This window comes from Ambystoma mexicanum, chromosome 13, assembly GCF_040938575.1.
Source record: "Ambystoma mexicanum isolate Mex_15411 chromosome 13, UKY_AmexF1_1, whole genome shotgun sequence".
NCBI lineage: Eukaryota > Metazoa > Chordata > Amphibia > Caudata > Ambystomatidae > Ambystoma > Ambystoma mexicanum.
Window position 1 is genome coordinate 675,473,660 of NC_090938.1, and position 18,089 is coordinate 675,491,748.

Sequence of the window (18,089 nt, forward strand, 5' to 3'; positions counted from 1 at the left end):
ATTTTTGCAAATATAATGTTCAACACACTTTTTGTCCCTCGTTGTTGAAGCATTTCTCATTACATTTCAAGTTAAGGGTGGTCCGGGAGGGGTTAGGATAGAGGTTGAAAGGCTGTAGGCATAGAGCAGGACTCTGCAACATTTGGCTCTCAAGATGTCTTGCAGTATAACTCCAATCAGCACTTTACAGCATAGTAGATGGTGAGGGATCATGGAAGTAATAGTGCAAACCTCAGTAGAGTTGCAGTTTGCAGAGCCCTGACTGGGGAGATGACCTTAATAGATCTATATTCTTAGAGTCGGAAATGTCTGTGTTGCTCGGGCATCGCCAACATTTTTCTGATGCTCTGTACCTGTGTCCGACCCATTACGATTTCTGCTTTTGACTGTTGCTCTGTATTTGAACCTGAAAATGGTTAATAAATGATTAATACAATTTAGAAAAAAATAAGGGTACTCGAGTTTTTAAATGGAGCACATGTAACAGGATTTCTAAGTATGCTTTCAACAAAACTGTTCAAAACAAAAATGAAACTCCAAAACAGTTGTGATACTCTTGATAAGGCAACTGTTTAATTTCTGCTAAACTAAGACGATCCTCGATAGAGAACATCAATTACAATAAATGCCATTTTAATGTACATAATAAATATAAAACATGTCATATGTGTATATATTTGCTTTTGTTTAGGCTACATTTTGCCTTGTGCTCTTTAAAAACAGCAGCAATTTAGGTAATGGTTTGACAGACGGACTGGCCATCATTACTGTGACTTTTACTGAATTTACCATTACAGTCAGTCATGTTAGTAATTTTACATTTTTCATCCATAGCCGTTACCCTAATTTCATAAAATGTCAGTAATGTCAAATGGAACTGAGAATTATGACTGGCTGCCACCGACTGGATAGAATAGACGCTCCTTTGAAGAAAATAAGAGAATGACAAAATGATTTGAACTCATTCAGGCTCGCAAATGATGCACAGTAATACATCAAATTCACTCAGCAACACACAGTAGAATTAATGTGTTATATACCAAAACAAACTGCAGACAAAAGTGGCAGGGCCTCCTACTGCCATGTGCGTCCTTGACTCTTAAAGTGCATGAATATAAATAACGTCACCCACAAACTATTTATTGTTGTCTGCACAGCACATTAAGGTGTCAATACAACCAGCAGCAAAGTGTGGTGTATTCAGCTAGGCTCCTTTGGCTATGAGCTACGCCAAAGTGGTCTCCCCCTTTCTTCCTCACTAAATTACTCCCAGAAGCACCTGCCAGTAGTCTCGGTGTAGAGCCACATAAGTGAATTCATTTGCATAGCATCTTCCTGTCTGATTTCAGGTGTAACTCTAACACAAATTAATCTCATAGTTCTTGGAGTTCACTTTGATGACATAACTCCAGAAAGCACCCCAGAACAGCCAAACAAAAAAAAGAACAGAGAAAAACAGCTTAGCGAATCACCCACCACCAACTCTAGGTCCCAAAACACACCATGAACTGTATCATCAGAGTGCTGGGATCTAAAGGCATGTACCATACTGAACAATTGCCTGTTATATCAATGATAAACATCTTGATATGATTTATTCACGCTGCCCATCTCTTCTCACGAAGAGCTGCATAATACATTCAGCTCTGTGAAGCTAAGGGGCCCTTCCACCGTGGCTGAAGGCATTGAAAGGCTTCTTTGAACATTCTCATGTCAAAGCATTTGCCTTTTCTTGTAATCAGAAATTGTCCCCTCAATGTGTCAAAAAGAGGGTTGACACGCTTCAGAACACGGATTGTACTCTCTGCACAGGGTAGAGCCAGCAATCATGTGTTAACGCTGCCTGGCTACTCTTTGTGCTGGCTACCGTCTAACAAATCGGTGCCTTCGTGGGCACTAGTATAATCTCTGTCAGCCAGTAAGTAGGAGAGGAAATGTTAAATAACAAAACATTTGGAGACAGTCCAAAATATGTAATATGGGCTTTTTTTTTTTAGAAAGTACATATCACAGCCAAAGCTGTGCCCTTAACATATACCTCCACCCAAGACCAGTGTGAAAAGTATGCAATGTTCGCAATATAGCCATACTCAAACTCTTTAAAATGCATATATGAATATTTGAAACATTTTTACTCGCTCCCTTGATGCCAGTCTCACTCCTTTGAGTGTATGTAATGTCCTTCTTAGGTTAGGGTTTCTACCCCTTAGAGCAGGCTGTCTCACTGTGTTTTGACCCTGCATTATCTAGATCGCAATGTCAAAAATAGGATGGGACTTCGACCTATTAGATCAGGCTTTCACAGCTGGTTAAAACAATCAACCGACTAGACAAGACTATCTTGATTGGATAGTGCTTCTGCCCTTAGATCAGCCTGTCTAACCTGCTTAGGCGTATCTGTTATGTAGATTGGACCTCCTTAAGACAATGGGTGGTTTGCCCTCTAGAACAGGCAACCTCAAGTAGTTAGGTTTGTGTTATTTGGATTGGAGTGTCCTGATAGGTTAGTGCTCTCCCCCCTTTAAATCAAACTATGTCTTTGACACTTATATCACACAATCTTCCCATGTCATGGTAGTCCATCAATTAAGGTGTCTCTCGTGGTGTCGGGCCCCCTTTCTCTTTCAATGTTCTCCTTCCCAGGCCTAGAATTACTACTCCTTAGATGATAGTCTGTGCTCAAATTAGCAGACAATAGTCTGTGCTCAAATTAGCACGATTTGTCCATGAGATCATGATGTACTCCTAGGCAAGATCTTATAACAGCTTTTTTTGAGCAGTCACAGGCTAGAGATCCCAGCAGTTTAGATCTGTGTGTCCCTTAAATTAAGACTCACTGTTACTTATATTGGTCACAGTGTCCTTTAGATCAGACTGTACCTTATCCCGGGGTGCCCTGCCCCTTAGATCAAGCTCCCTCCCTGGTCTGTGATCTCTGCATCTTAGATACCGTCTTTCACACAGGTTGAGGAGTCCGTTTCTCTGTTTCTTGTGTTTGCTCCTTCGAGGAATGGCTGTCCCCAGAGCCTCCATAGATTAGGCTGTAGTTTATCTGATTAGAGTCTCTATGCCTAGGATCAGGCTGTGTCCTGGGTCTGGGCTCAGTCCCTTAGATCATGGCCTGTCCAAGATCATGATCTTTTTGCCATTTAGACCTAACTGCCACCCCAGATCAGCAAACACCATTCCTTAAATCAGGATCAGGCCTCCACTCCAGGTTAGAGTTATCTGGGTCTCTGTTCATTGTCTTCCACAAAGAGTGGGACTTGTGCTCTATGGATCAGTCTTTTTCCTTATACCTTCTGCCCCTTGCACCAGGCGTCCTTCAGGTTAGCACTTTCTGATCCTTATATTGTCACCCAAGGGTCTGTGTTTATTGCATTTTATATCAGAGGATGCCCCCATATTCGAGCTCACTGCTTTTTAGATCAAGCTGTCAGCCAATGTGAGGGTCCTTCGCCCTATTTGTCCCTCGTGGAGAATCTCATGATCTCTCTCAGTGACATGCGCGATGGGGAAGAAAGTGGGAATGAAATCTGGCAAAGGTCTTAAAATGTGCAAGTTGTAAATCAGGAGGCATAGGCACACAGACCACATGCTACTAAGCTATGAAGAATGACATGACTACTGTACCTAAAAAACATTCTCCGATTTCGCCTTCAAATTCACAGCATTGCCTTAAAATGCATAGTTAATTCAGGATTGCACCTTATAATCGAGGAGTTTTATCGAACAACAATAGTCTCGAAAGCTAATGAGCAATGTAGATAAGCAAAAGATAACTAAACCACTGTTGCTATCCCTACTTGGCATTTCCTGTGCCTGATAGTCAAGCTCATTACACGTGAGACCCCTGGGATGCCACTCACGAGCACTCTGTGGAAAAGAATGCTATCCTTACAATGAAAATGTTCCAAATTGTTCCTGACATTCCCAAACATCTGTTGTTTTAGAGGTGATAAAGTGAGCCACAGAAAGATAAAGCCAATTAACTAATGTCATTGGTGAGTGTTAAGTGGCTGAAAGTTGGCACTTGAATTTGTAAATCTAAAATTGGTACTAGGACAATTGTGGCAATATTAGCAACGAGACATCAAACATGGCTGGCTATGTCCATGGTGTTGCTTAATGTAGCAAGGAGAAAAAGTATCACAATGGCTTCTCACCACAGAGCATGTTTATAAGGTATGAGGTAAGATGTACTTGGATCTCAGGAAAGAAAGCTATTTACCGGTCGCCACTGTCATGTTACGGGCAGACACTACTGTCTCCATCTTTCACAACATTTCAAGCACATTTTGTGATGTTACCAAGACACAAATATGTGCAGTTTTTCACAATAAAAGGAATGTTAGGGACAGAAATGTTATGTATACCATATTTTCTGCTAGTGGTCTTCTACCTCGTGTAGTGCACCAGGCTCCCCACGTGAATTAATCCCTGTAGAGGATGGGTTAGCAGCATGAGCAGCCAGGTGGAGATCATGCATGTTTTATCAGCAGGGAATCGGAGGGAAACAGTGACTCTGCACATAAAATATTGAGTCCATTCAAATGTCCAGTAAATATGTCTTTGTACTGTTATTCCTTTGTGAGAACATATCAAGTACTCCGAACTTCTGCATGTTGTTGTGTTCAAGAGTGCTGCCCTTTGAATCTGTAAAAAAGAAAAATAAAGAATTGCCAATGGCAAGTGAATGTAGAATGTCAGGGCACCTCTTAAATCTCTGAAATGGCATGCCCTTCATCTCTAGAATACCTGGTATCCGATACGGGAAGCAGTCTCAGCAGTCATGCAGAGGGGCAGCTCATGGTGAGATAGAGGATCTCCTTGTGGAAATTGGCCTGTGCATTCACAAGGTGGAACAGGTTCAGGAAGCTAATGTCCTCTTCTACACGGTTTCCTATGAGACAGGGAAGAAGAAAGAAGAAACAGTTTTAAGTTAATTTACCATTTATTGTATTTGCAAACACCTAGTTATTTGTTCCACCCTTTACTTAGCGTTGTTCAAAGCAGCTACAACAACGATTCCCAGGGCTTCCAGCCTAGGGTGCTCAAAAGAAAGCATAAGGTAACGCCCAGTGCCATGGTACTTAATTGAACAGGAGCTTTATTAGAAGCACCCCACATCCTGCACCACTACCACAGTGATGACCTGGAACGGTTATATCAAGCAGCTGATGTCAGAGGGATCAGAAACATGGCAACATATAATGACGTTCGAGGGAAACAGGAGAGGCACCTTAAATGCCCCACACTTTATGAGAGAGTGATTTTAAGTAAGTCAGTGCACAGTAATTGTCAAACACTTTAGCTGCTTCTACTCTCCAATTTGAAAAACCTGGCAGGTGATTCACATTTTTGGTGAATCAATGCAACAGTGAAAAAAACAACGGCGAGTTTTATCTGAAAGATGCTTGACCATTTGGGAAAGGTTCAAATACATTAAAAAAATGAGGCACAAAGTTTAGGATTCTGTTAATCTTAGTCTGTGGTCCTCTCTCATTCCTAACCAATGGTAGACTTGACGCCTTTTGCTAGGAACACAGCTGCTACACAAAGTTGTTAAAAGCAATGCTGGCACAGGTCGACACCACACATGGCGAGACACGTGGGTAAGCACCAACTTCAGCTCTGGTCCCCTTCCCAATTACCCATTTGTAGCTAGTCAGAATTCAGACTTGGCTAATGGAATTAGTAGTTGTGGAAGGGCATTGTTAAGAGGAGAAATCCTGTGACTATGGGTCACGGTTACCACAAAGGTGGTTTGACTGTAGGTGATAGCTATTTCCTTAATACAACCAGTTGGGGAGATTCCCATTAAGAAAAGGAAGGAAGAGGGAGGAGGATAGTAAAACCAAGAAGCTAAGCAAGTAATGAAGAAAAGATTACTTACCTGTTACACAGTATCCAGTTTTGATAACGGAAAAAATTACAACAAACCTTTTAAACGACACCTAAATAATGAAAGAAAAAGTCAATTTTTAAAGTAAAAGTATATATGGGTGGGGGGGGTTAAGGGAATGTAAGAGGTAGGGTAGTAGGGGGAGGGTAAAAAGGCAGTAGAAACAGGAGGGTTTGGGGGGACACCCCCAAATAAAAATAAAAATCGACTTAGAGCTGGATCATTGTTTTTTTAAAAATTTGTATCACTTTTAAAACACGTGAACAAAAATGTTCTTTCTTTTTTAAGTTCATGAAGAAAATTATTATCTCACATATATCACCCCACAGAGACTGCAGGCATACACATCTTTCCTCCTTTAAGTGGACCTGTACCCTACCACAATGCTTGGAACAAATGGAACCATCTTCAGCTAATTTATTCAAATCTACAGCAAAGGAAATGTTACGTACTTGTCAACCCAGTTCTCCAACATGGGAATCTTCATAACACCCATGAACGCTGGATGTATGTGCAAATGCGGGGGTATTGGCACACTTAACTCCATTTTCAAAAATCATTACATAAGTGCATTTTATTTATTTTTCCCCCCACAAATTAGAAACCAATTTTTCCACACCGTTATGCTTTAAACTTGCAATTGAATCATATCACAAGGAAGTGATTGTCTTTCTATTTCCTCTTCATCTGAAGAGGGATATAGCCCACCTAGGCTTCCTCATTGCTTGCATCGTCACCTGCATAATCTAAAATGGGTTGCACGTGTTTACAAATTGCCATACGGTTTGGCTAGAGTGTGTCTCTTATATGTACTATATTTCATCCCTGCCTATTAGAAGTTTAGGCGTAGGGCACATTTTCGGCCTGCAACTGGATGATCTTCTCTTGTTAGATCTGCTTCCTTTATTATGTTGGTGTGCCCCTCTACCTTAAACAGTGTTATGACGTCAAGATGATTAAGTTACATACATGTAAGTATGTCTCTCTTCATTGAATTTATAAATACTGAATATCTCTGTCTATGTGTGGAATCTCTGAAAACTTTTTAATAATAGAGAGCCATGCCTCTCTCAAAAAAAATGGAATAATTGTATATTCAACAAATTAAAATGCAGTAAAAACATTGTTGTCTGGCACTTAACCAGCACATGCTATTATCTGGCATCCCAATAGCCAGTAATAGAAAGAGTCGAGTTAATAAAATGCTGGATAACAAAGTTTCTATGTCAGATAATGAAATGTCCGGATGAAAGAATGTCAGTAAGTAAAAGGCCAGGAGGATTTGTCCAGCCCATTTACTCTGTTAACTGGCTCTCTTCCACTTAGATAACCAACATCCAGTTATCTGGCATATTTGCTCATCAGGCATCATTCGGGTACTAATGGTGCCATATAACAAAGCCTTTACTGCATATACATCTGGCTTGCTGTTTTTTCAATTTTCCTTCAAAAAAGCACACCAGTGACTTAACGGCACGTGACTGGAGAAGTTTGGGCATCTCTTCCAGCAGAGGTGTTATGCAGGGTGGGGAGATGGGGGGGCTTGTGAATTAGATGAAGCTTCACCATCACAGAGGGAACCCAAGGGTGATGGTCTTTCCCACCCACTACTGAGGGAGCATTAAACCTGTGGTTTGCGATTTGAAAATGGTTCCTGACCAAAGAAAGACTTGCTCAACTTCTGCTGGTTTCTTTGTGTTCTGAAAGAAGAGTGGTCCTGTGTGCCACGTCTTTCTTGGAAACCTCTACGATATACGCTTGGCAGGATGATTCATAACGGAGACTAGAGATTTCATGATCTGGGTATTTCTATCTTTACTTTCGTCACCTGCTCATTCATAGAATAATTAAACTTACCTAATCCTTCAAAGGGCAGATCTCGAACCTTGTTCTGCACTTCCTTCGGGAGGTTGGAAATCCTTAGACAGACCTGCCTTCTTAAGTTTATTCTCATGCAGATGCCCCAAGAAGTAGTACTGACAGAGTGAAAGGCACTATTGAGCATGTTAGTAGCCAAGTGCCCAGAGTTGACAGACCATTTTGAAAACACTCCTGTTTGTCTGGAGGATGAGCTTCTGCGAAGCCCATTATGTCCTACCATATACAGAGATTACTTTCCCCAGAATAGCATTCATTTGTTTAAGTAGTAATCAGCGATTTGATCTCAATACGAACCCTGATGCTGTTAACAAAACGTGTTAAAGAAGCAGGTTGGATTAAGACAATTGCAAGTGTAAGGGGTTATAAGATCTCCTCTACATTTGCTAAAATTGATAAGCCGTGAGGTCTACTTCCAATGTATCTCAAACAATTTTCCTGTGCCAGAGAAAGGGCTCAATTTTTGCACTTTAGATTAAACCTTCTTCCAACGAGTGAAATCCTCTCAATACGGGAAAAATGTAGGGGGAGGACACAAGTACTTAACAATAATGGAGAGTTTTGGGTTCGGTTGAAAATCTACGCCAACTACTGGTTCTTAAGAGAACTGAGAATGCGATTCTTGAGTAGGTTTTTCATACCTAATGTATTTAGTGCTTGGTACTGTTTGCTTTATTGAATTTTTGCATCAAAGTAAATTTGTATGTTAGTATTTTGTTAATGTGTAAAAGTTCAAAGATTGAACATATGCACAATAAAAACTAAATTAAAAAAATGAATAGCATTGACATTAAATTCTGGCATATTTGGACTACTGCAACAGCCTCATAACAGGAATCCCAGCCAAACAAGTCACTAAATTGCAGAAGGCTCAGAATGCTGCAGTTAGAGCGTTTGGACACCCGAGGAGGTGGGACCATGTCTCTATGCTACGGAGATCCCTCCACTGGCTTATGGTGCAGGACAGGATTACATTTAAAGTTGCATGTTTGATCTATAAATGCCTGAGGGGGCTCGCCCCAGATTATGTTGCAGTGAAGATTGTCCGATATTGCCCAAGTAGAGAGCTCCGGTCTGAAGACAAACTCTTGATTTGTGTTCCACAGTCTGATCTGATCTCTAGGGGAGACAGAAGATTCGGAGTGTTTGGGCCAAAAATCTGGAATCAATTCCCTCTTGAAATCAGAGCGTGTGAATCGCTGGCCTTGTTCAGAAAAAAGTTGAAAACGTTTCTGTTTAGATAGACCTACCACGGCTTTATAATTTAATTCATTCACTGCGTATGTTCTGATTTAATAGTTATCATCTGTGCCCGAATATAGTTGAATCTGTCTGGTGCGCGTTAGAAATCTTCAAAATCAAAATCAATTCTGTAACATGGAAGCAGGGGTTCTGATACACCTGATTGCCTATGGTGTCATAACTGTTTCCTCCTTACCATAGAGCAAGAACAGAGGAGGAAGAAAACAGTTGTCTTTCGCCCCATCCAAAGGTTACACATACCACTGAGGACTAAATGGACTAGGTGGCAAGCCACACATGTTTTCTCTGAGGTGGCTGATATCTGACATCCAACTTTTTATTAACTGGTTGGTTAGAGTGAAGAGTATCACATATTGCCTCTGCCTGTTTGCTGATATCAGTGAAGGGATGACCTCCCGAGGAGGATGGAAGTCAGAACCTCCAATTATATCAGAGAAGGATCTTGGCGAGGCATCTCCAGAATCTTCACGATGCTTAAGGGCTGCTGTGCGCTTTAAAAATACGAATAAATAAAAATGAAGTCCAGCCAGGCATTTGGGGATAGCCTGGACCAACAGTGGAGTCTATTCCTCAAGTTTCTCATACATGTCCACCTTGCTGGGAGCTGGGATTGGAGCGACCAGTGAATAATGTACCTGAATAGCCTGGTTCTATGGCTAGGTTGGCCAGTGAGGTCACTTGAATGAGGGAAAGACCACTGGTATGGCTTTTAGGTTGGAGATGGAGCCATTGGAGAGGTCTGTGCAGCAGATGCTGACAGATGAGGAGGAGCCACCACAGAGAACTTCACCGTCTCTGAAGCAGTTTGTGGTGAAAGTTAGAGAACCAGTCAAAGGAGGCTGCATTCCTCACAAGAGGTCAAAGAGGTACCCCATCATTTCAAGGGTCATTAAATATAATTTTCCAAGAGAAGCAATCCCTATGGTGGCTGATGAACAGGCATCAGTTGAGGGACGTTTTGTGTCTCTGGAGAGGGAGAACCCACTTACAGATGTATAGCTGGATGGTATCTGAGCAGTAAAGGGGAGTAGAATTCTGCAGAGTGTCCTAGGCGCCGCAGAAACCAGGCATTGCCAAATCTAAATAGGAAATAGCTACACAGGGGAGGGCGCATAGAATAACACAATGGCAAAAGCTAAGAAGCCCTTAACTGAAAGGGGTTGCGGCTCGTGACGGTTGATAGGTAGAGCCAGAGTGTGCCTTGCAACATTTCTTCCTTTCAACAATGCAGTTCAAGGATTGTTTGTTCACAGTTAGGAGGCTGTGAAACACTGGCCCGAGGTATGGAGGCAGATCAACCGTGCCAGGCTCTCTGTGTGATACCATCCAGAGGATGCATATGTGCAGGAGGCATGCAAGCAGGAAGGTGGATGTGTGCTCCTCAGCCTCAGTCAATTGTTCATGGAGTTCCAAATATCCCTATGTTCAGGCCCTATCAAAGGTGTCTAGAAGGACACAGTGAAGGAGCTGATGCCTGCAGCAACCCGTTAATATACAAGGTAAAAAGTATAGGGGCCAAAACGCACCCCTGGTGGACACCCAACTCAATATCGAACCACTCTGTGCTCCTGCCCCTGGTCCAAAACAGATAATGGCTTTGTTGTCTGAGTGGATCTCCTGCAGCACTCACAGAATATCCATTGGGCAACCCATAGGGCCTCATTACACGGAAGGCGGTAATGGTTAACGGCCACCGTTAATGGTAACGGTGACCGTTAACCATTACCGCCTTACTACGAGGTCCCTTAGCGGGTTGGTGCTTTAACGCCTGCTTTTTGCAGGCATTAAAAACCAACCCGCTAAGGGACCTCGGAGCTAATTACGGCACCGCAAAATTGCGGTGCCGTAATTAGCGCCTTCCCCATTCCCATAGAGCCCTATGGGGCAGAAATGGAAATGGGGAAGGGCAATGGCGGAAGGGGGATTTACCGCCCCACCAACCTTCAAGGCGGTGCCGGTATTTTACCGGCATGAGCCATGGCGCTAATAGCGCCATGGCTCACCGCCTTCCGTGTAATGAGGCCCATAGACTCAAGCACGGCCCACAACTTAGCACGATCAACTTTGTCGAAAGCCGTGCTTAAGTCCATGAATGCGATGTAAACTGCCTCGCTCTTACAGAAAACAAAGTTCGATATTAAAAGGGACTAATTCAATACCTGCTCCATTGTGCCCAATCCAGGCGAAAACCGAATTGGATATCAGTTGGAATCTCAACCTCTGTGAGCCAACTCTCTATGTGGCCCAAAAGGACCCGACCACATTTTTTTAAAGCTGTATCCAAAAGTGAGATGGGGCGATACGAGGAGGGCTTAGTTATATCTCCTTTTTTGAAGATGGGAGAAGATAGTCGCCGTCTTCCAGAATGGTGGATAGAGCCCCAAACTCAAGCAAGCATTGAAGGCCAAGGTCAATACCGGAGCCCATAGATCAATTTGGCTCATAAAGAGATCTGCCGGTATGGCATCCGACCAGGTGCTCGATTTTGTGACTGGGCCCCTACTGCTTTGGCCACTTCCTCCACGGAAAAGTATAAAGATACACTCCCAGACATCTTTTCCTTTCTAGCACGGCCATAATCATACAAAGTCCCAAAATAAGACACCCAATCTGCCGCCCCCACGTGAGTACCCTGTGAACCTTGCTTTCCCTTGTCAGAGGTCTCACTTGTTACAAATTCCCAAAAGGTTATTGACAGGATTGATCAGGTCTGGCACATTGTTTACCCACGCAATCCCTTAGCAGTTATATTCCTGTCGTATGGAGGTGGGCGTAATGTAAGTTGGGTGATATTGTGCGGGGTGCGTAAAGTTTTGTTGGTGACGGTTAAACAAGTGTTGAAGGTCTGGAAGACACGAAAAAAGCCGACAGTGGAGGAGTGGATTTTGGATGTTAGAGCTTTATCAAGATTTGAAAAAACTATGTTTAGTAAACAAAACAAGGCAGAACTTTATGATGAAATGTGGGAGAGTTTTAATGACCTTTATGGATAATGCTAGGTTGAATTATAGAGTGGAGTGAAAAGGTTTACTTTCAGGTACTTTACATATAGGGGGGGGGGGATTGTGTTGTTTATGTGGTTGTTTTGTGTAGTCTTGTTTGTCTGTTATTTGTTTGATATATCTGGTTTGGTTTTAAGTTAATTTTACATTTTGATATAGTGGGATATGGGGTTATGGTATGAAATTCTGCTGTATTGCTTCCTGCTATTGTATATTTTGCAGTTCAATGACTTATGATGATGATACTGCTTGTTGAATATTGTTGAAAATGAGAAATAAAGAGTTGGAAAAAAAAACCAAATTCCCAAAAGTCCTTTGCATCATTCAACCTAATAGCCTCTAAAAATTATTCCCAGGCCATAACTTCCAGCACCAATTTCCTTTGCTCAATTGTCCTGCGATAGTCAGTAGGTGCTTGAGCAGTGCTCTGTCGCAGGGCATTTTAGAGCATCTAAAAGGGCAGATTTTGCTAGCCTACATGCCTGGTTAAACCATCCGCGCTTTCCATCACTCCCCAATTGTTTGAGAACCACCGAAAAACACCCAGAGAGGGCCTCCAGGATGGCCATGAAAAGGCACACCACTTCCCTACGGCTAGTAGAGTTGTTCATTATTCCCATTAGAGCACTTTGCTGGGTAGCCAATAAATTTGGTGTAAATCCGTCCAGTAGTTTTTTTAAACGGCCCAAAAATAGGTTAAAAAATAATTAGTGTTATCTGGGTTCGGTCCGCGGACTCACTTCCCTGTTCGGTCCATGGACGGGCCCCCGATTGGCCAGCCCCGCTGATTGAATGCGTCAGATATTTTGAATCGGTTGCCATGTTGGATTTGCGGACAGCGCCCGTTGTCCACGAACATCACAGTAAAAAATGTGAAGTTACTCACCGTAGTGGCTAACGTACTCTTAGTCCATAGTCCCCTTTCCTCCATACGGTAGGGGCGTCCCTTCCAAGGGCTGGGAGACAGAACCTTTTTCACCAGAAAAAAACCTTCCCCTTTAAATTTAGAGGCATGCAGGGGCCCGGGCCAGGGAGCATGCGCTGCCCTGACTCCGCCTCCCGGCGCCACCCCTCAGTCCCCATTGACGCGTCGACAATAGATTTAACATTGCCTAATGGCACCAGTATTATTAGGGGGACGGTTGGTAGGATGTATGGAGGAAAGGGGATTATGGACTAAGAGTACGTTAGTCACTACGTGAGTAACTTATAATTACTCTTACGTCCCGTCGCCTTTCCTCCATACTGTATGGGCGATTACAACTGATTGTAGCCCCAGGGTGGAGAGGAGACCCTCCTTAAGCAAATAGGTCCCTGAGAACCACCCGTCCGAAAGCCGCATCAGATCTAGAGCCGACATCCAAACAGTAATGCTTGCAGAAAGCCAAGGGAAAGGCCCAAGTGGCCGCCCTGCTTATGACTTGCCAAGGGACATGGTGGTAGGAATGCGATGGCGGTTGCCTTGGCCCTGACTGTGTGGGCATGCATGTTGACCGGAAGCGACTTGTGCTGGCCCTCGTACGCTTCTTGGATGGCAGAGACCATTCAGCGGGATATGGAGGCCTTAGAGGCCAGATAGCCTGGTCTTGAGCCTCCAAAAGTGACAAACAGGGCGTTCGACTTGTCGAAGCCCTTGGTCCTGTCCAAGTAGAATTTCAGAGCACGCCTGACATCCAGGCAGTGCAGCACTCTTTGTGGTTCGTCCTTAGGATCAGGAAAAAATGCAGGATGGACTATTTCCTCTTTAAGTTGGAAAGCAGACGAAACCTTGGGCAGAAATGCCGGGTCCGTCCACATGACTACCTTGTCCTTGTGAAAGGTGGTATATAGCTCAGAGGCGACCGGCGCCTGGATCTCGCTGACTCTACGAGCCGAAGTAAGGCCGACTAGTAAGGCCGTCTTGATGGTGACCATCCTGATGTCCACAGACACCATTGGCTCGAATGGATTGTGTGCCAGTGCGCCCAAGACTATGTTGAGGTCCCACACCGGGTGCGGTCTCTTGACGGGCGGGTAGAGCCTAGCGAGACCCGTCAGATGTTTTTTGACGATAGGGTTGGAGGAGGAAAAAATGCCTTCCTCCGAGTTCTTGTAAGCCCCAATGGCTGCAAGGTATGTGCGGCAGGTGTCCACCTGTACGCCTGAATGAGCGAGGTGCGCTGAAAAGGAGAACACATCGTCCAAACTGCAAGCCAAGGTGTCAATTCCCTTGGAGTCTGCCCAGTGGAAGAATCTGGTCCATTTGCTTTTGTACTGGGCCCTGGTGGCTTTGCTCCTGGCGCCTTGTGTGATCTCCAGATTGGCCTGTGAGAGGCTAAGGGGCCAAAGCGTTACCTGCTCAGGTACCACGCTGTGAGGGCTAATTTCCCTGGCGCAGGGTGGATGATTCTGCCCCCTTGCTGTGCCAGAAGATGTGCTGGGCCCGTCGGAAGGTGTATCGGGGGCACCTCCGAGAGGCTGAGAAGCTCCGAAAACCATGGCCTGGCTAGCCACCATGGAGCTATCAGAATGATGAGGAGTCGGCGAGACTCCTTGATCTTCCAAATTACCCTGTGGATCAGAGGAGTGGGCGGAAAGTCGTAGGCTTTCATGCCTGTCCACTGGAGGTGAAATGCGTCGCCCAGAATGCCGGGGCCCTGACCTTGCCAGGATGCGAACTGGGGACACTTCTTGTTGTGCCAGGTGGCAAAGAAATCCACATGGGGGTGATCCCACCTGTTGAAGATCTCCTGAATAACGAGGTTGTTTAGCTGCCATTCGTAATTCTCCGCTCCCAGCCTGCTGAGCCTGTCAGCTTCTAGGTTGGATTCCCTCATGAGGTGGACTGCTGAGAGATAAATTTCGTTTTCGAGGGCCTATTCCCACATGCTGATCGCCAGTCTGCACAGAGGAGGGGATCTGGTGCCTCCCAGCTTGTTGACAGTACATGCTGGTCAAGTTGTCTGTCTGGATGAGGACAACCTTGCCCTTGAGAAGTGGTAGGAATGCTCTGAGCGCTAGCCAGATGGCGTTCAGCTCCAACCAATTGATGTGGTATTCCTGTTCTGTCAAGTCCAGGTGCCGTGGACCGACAGATCATCCAGGGTGGCTCCCCAGCCCTCGAGCAAGGAGTCTGTGGTGATGGTGGCCTGCAGAGAGGGCGGCCCAAAGGGCTTGCCCGTCCGTAGGTTGCAGTCCATGGACCACCATGTTAGGTCTGGGTGGAGAGATGGAGGAACATTAATGATCTCGGATTGCGAGCCCCGCTCCTGATTCCATGAGGCTGCGAAGTGCAGCTGAATCTTTCTCATCCTCAGTCTGGTGTGCAGCACGGCTAATAGGACCACTGTCAGTAGATCCAGGAGATATTGGTACCACCATGTCGAGGTCACTTCTCTGCTGAGGAAGTGGGCGGTGGGCCTCTTGATGGCCGAGATTTTGTCCTCTGACCGGAGACCTTGGAGCACGTGTCCCAAATGAGTCCCAGGAATGTCAGAGTCTGCGTTGGGCGCAGCTGTGCTTCTTGAGGTTGAGCGAGAAGCCCAGATCGTGCAGAGTGTTCATAAGGGCATGGGAAGAGTGGCGAACCGCTTCCAGAGATGTAGCCCTGACGAGCCAGTCGTTGAGGTATGGGTAGATGTGGAGGCGCTGCACTCCGAGGAGGGCCGCCACAGCGTTCATGAGTCTGGTAAAGACCCTGGGGGCCGAGTTGAGGCCAAATGGAAGGACTTTGTATTGAAAATGGTAGCCCATGATCCTGAACCATAGGAAAGAACGATGGGGCTGCCAAATCGGGACATGTAGGTACGCGTCCTTCAGGTCCAGGGAGCACATCCAGTCTCCCTTGTCCAATGTCTCCGCTATAAAAGCTGGCGTAACCATCTTGAATTTTTGCAGGGGTAGAGAGTGGTTCCGGGTGGAAAGGTCCAGCACAACTCTCAGGCCCGCCTGGTTCTTCTGAATGGTAGAAATCCTGGAGTAAAAGCCAAAGCCTCGCTGGGAGGCTGGAGCTTCCTCCACTGCCTGGCTCTCTACGAGCGACCGGATCTCTGCCAAAAGAGTTGCTGTCCCAACCTGTGGGAGTAGAGGGGAGGAGGGAGGAGAGGCTGGGATAGGAAGGCGGTACCCCGTGGATACTACGGAGAGGATCCAGGGGTCTGCTGAATTCTAGTACCAGAAATGTGCATGGAGAGCAAGCCTGTTTCCCACCGGAGACACGTGGACCCGAAGGAGCGTGTCATGCCTTCTTTCCCTCTGAGGCTGACGCTGACGAGAGGGACTGGAAAAAGCCCTTACTCTCCCCGCCCCTTTTTGTTGTTTGTGCTAGTTCTGAGACGGCGAGCAGTCCGGCTGCCTGGATCTGCATTCCTGGAAGCCGCAGAACCCTCCATATGTACAACCTTTTTCCGAGCGCTGCTGAGATTGGATGTACGATTTGGGCGTGGTCTTTGTAAGAATGGATAGACTTTGCCGCTTGTGAGCTGTTTTTCTTTTTTTCCAGCTCTTCGTCCGCAGAGGAGTGGAAGAGGTCCACTCCCTCAAACGGTAAATCTAGAATGCGCTCCTGGACATCCGGCTTGAATTTCGTTGCCCGAAGAAAGGCTGTTCTTCTCATGTCCGTGGCAATGCAGATGGCACGGCCTGAGGTATCGATATGAGCCACTGTGGATTCCATGAGGTCATGCACCACCTGCTTGGCCTCAGCTGGCCCCGCCTTAAAGCGTGATTGGCACTGGGTGGGGAGTTCCGGGGGGATGTCCACAATTTCCCACCATAACCTTTGGTTGGCGGCAGCGAGCATGGCGTCTGCGTTGGCCTGACGAAGGTGCAAGGATGCGTTGGAGTAGATTTTCTTGCCATACACCTCCAAGATCTTCTCCTTGCCTAGCAGTGCCGCAGAGGAGGAGGCTGAGGATGACTGAGGCTTGGAGTATAGTGATACTGCAGCGATCACCAAGGAATGTGGCTGAGGATGGGTCGAGAGCAAGAGTGTATTTGTCATAAATCACCAATGTATCAATTGAAAAGGATACAGTAACCAAAAAAGGATACAATTGGTAGGGCTCTTCCGGATCCTTTTTCACACGACTTGATTGTAGTTAAGTCAAATTAGACCTTCCAAATGATACAACTCTCTGACTGATGAAACAGGCAGAGAGATGGATCACTGGAAAGGGCGTGGGTATTGTATCGGAAGTCAGCCTAGGATAGATAAAGTATCATAAGAAACTGTCCCAAACTCAACTCACTATGATAGCACAGTATTAGCATAAATTCAAAACACTGACCTTATGGCAAAAACTGAAGTATTCAACGAAAGTCTCTTGAAGAAAACCAGGAGTTGAACCAACGACTAAGGAGGGGAAGATTAGTAAGGGAGACCTATCCCAAACGGCACGAGGCTCACGCTAGATAGCGGGTTGGTGCACCACAGGATAGCGTCCAAAGTACTGTGCACAATCACCTTCCAATGGTTCATGAAATACTTCCTTTCCCACGAAGAACAAAATAGAAGTTCACCTGTTAACTATCACAGGTACCAAAAGTTCAAAGAAGTTCAGAAAACCATGTGCAGGATTGCACGCAACAGCGTACACGCAGCCAGGACAGCCACGCTTGGAGACAGCGTTTCCGCATGTAGATTTGGCACGCGAACAGGATACACGCAGCCCAGGGCAACCGCGCTTGAAGACAGCGTCCGCGTGGAGATTTGGCACGCAAACAGGATGCACGCAGCCCAGGGCAACCGCGCTTGAAGACAGCATCCGCGTGGAGATTTGGCACGCAAACAGGATGCACGCAGCCCAGGACAGCCGCGCTTGGAGACAGCGTCTGCGTGGAGATTTGGCAAGTGAACAGGATACACCAGCCCAGGACAGCCGTGCTTGGAGATAGCGTCCGCATGGAGATTTGGCACGCGAACAAGATACACGGCTCCAGAAATTAGCGTGTGGCGGAAAACACGCTACAAAAGGCCAAAGAAGTTGCTGAAGGGAATGCGAGGACGCAGGTCCAGAGTTCAGCTACAAAATGCCAAAAATGAATTAATCAGAAGCAGCGAT

The 18,089-nt window shown here is 45.5% G+C and overlaps 1 protein-coding gene across 1 annotated transcript in view; it reads right to left on the reverse strand.

Annotated features, from left to right (window-relative positions):
* Nucleotides 1-4,789: 4,789 nt before the first annotated feature.
* Nucleotides 4,790-18,089, reverse strand: part of FBXO47 (F-box protein 47) — a 1,436,412-nt gene continuing 1,423,112 nt past the window's right edge. The window contains exon 16 of the mRNA XM_069634700.1: nucleotides 4,790-4,903. Within this exon, the coding sequence (XP_069490801.1) occupies nucleotides 4,791-4,903 (113 nt within the window). The 3' untranslated portion in view covers nucleotide 4,790. The remainder of the gene's footprint in view (nucleotides 4,904-18,089) is intronic.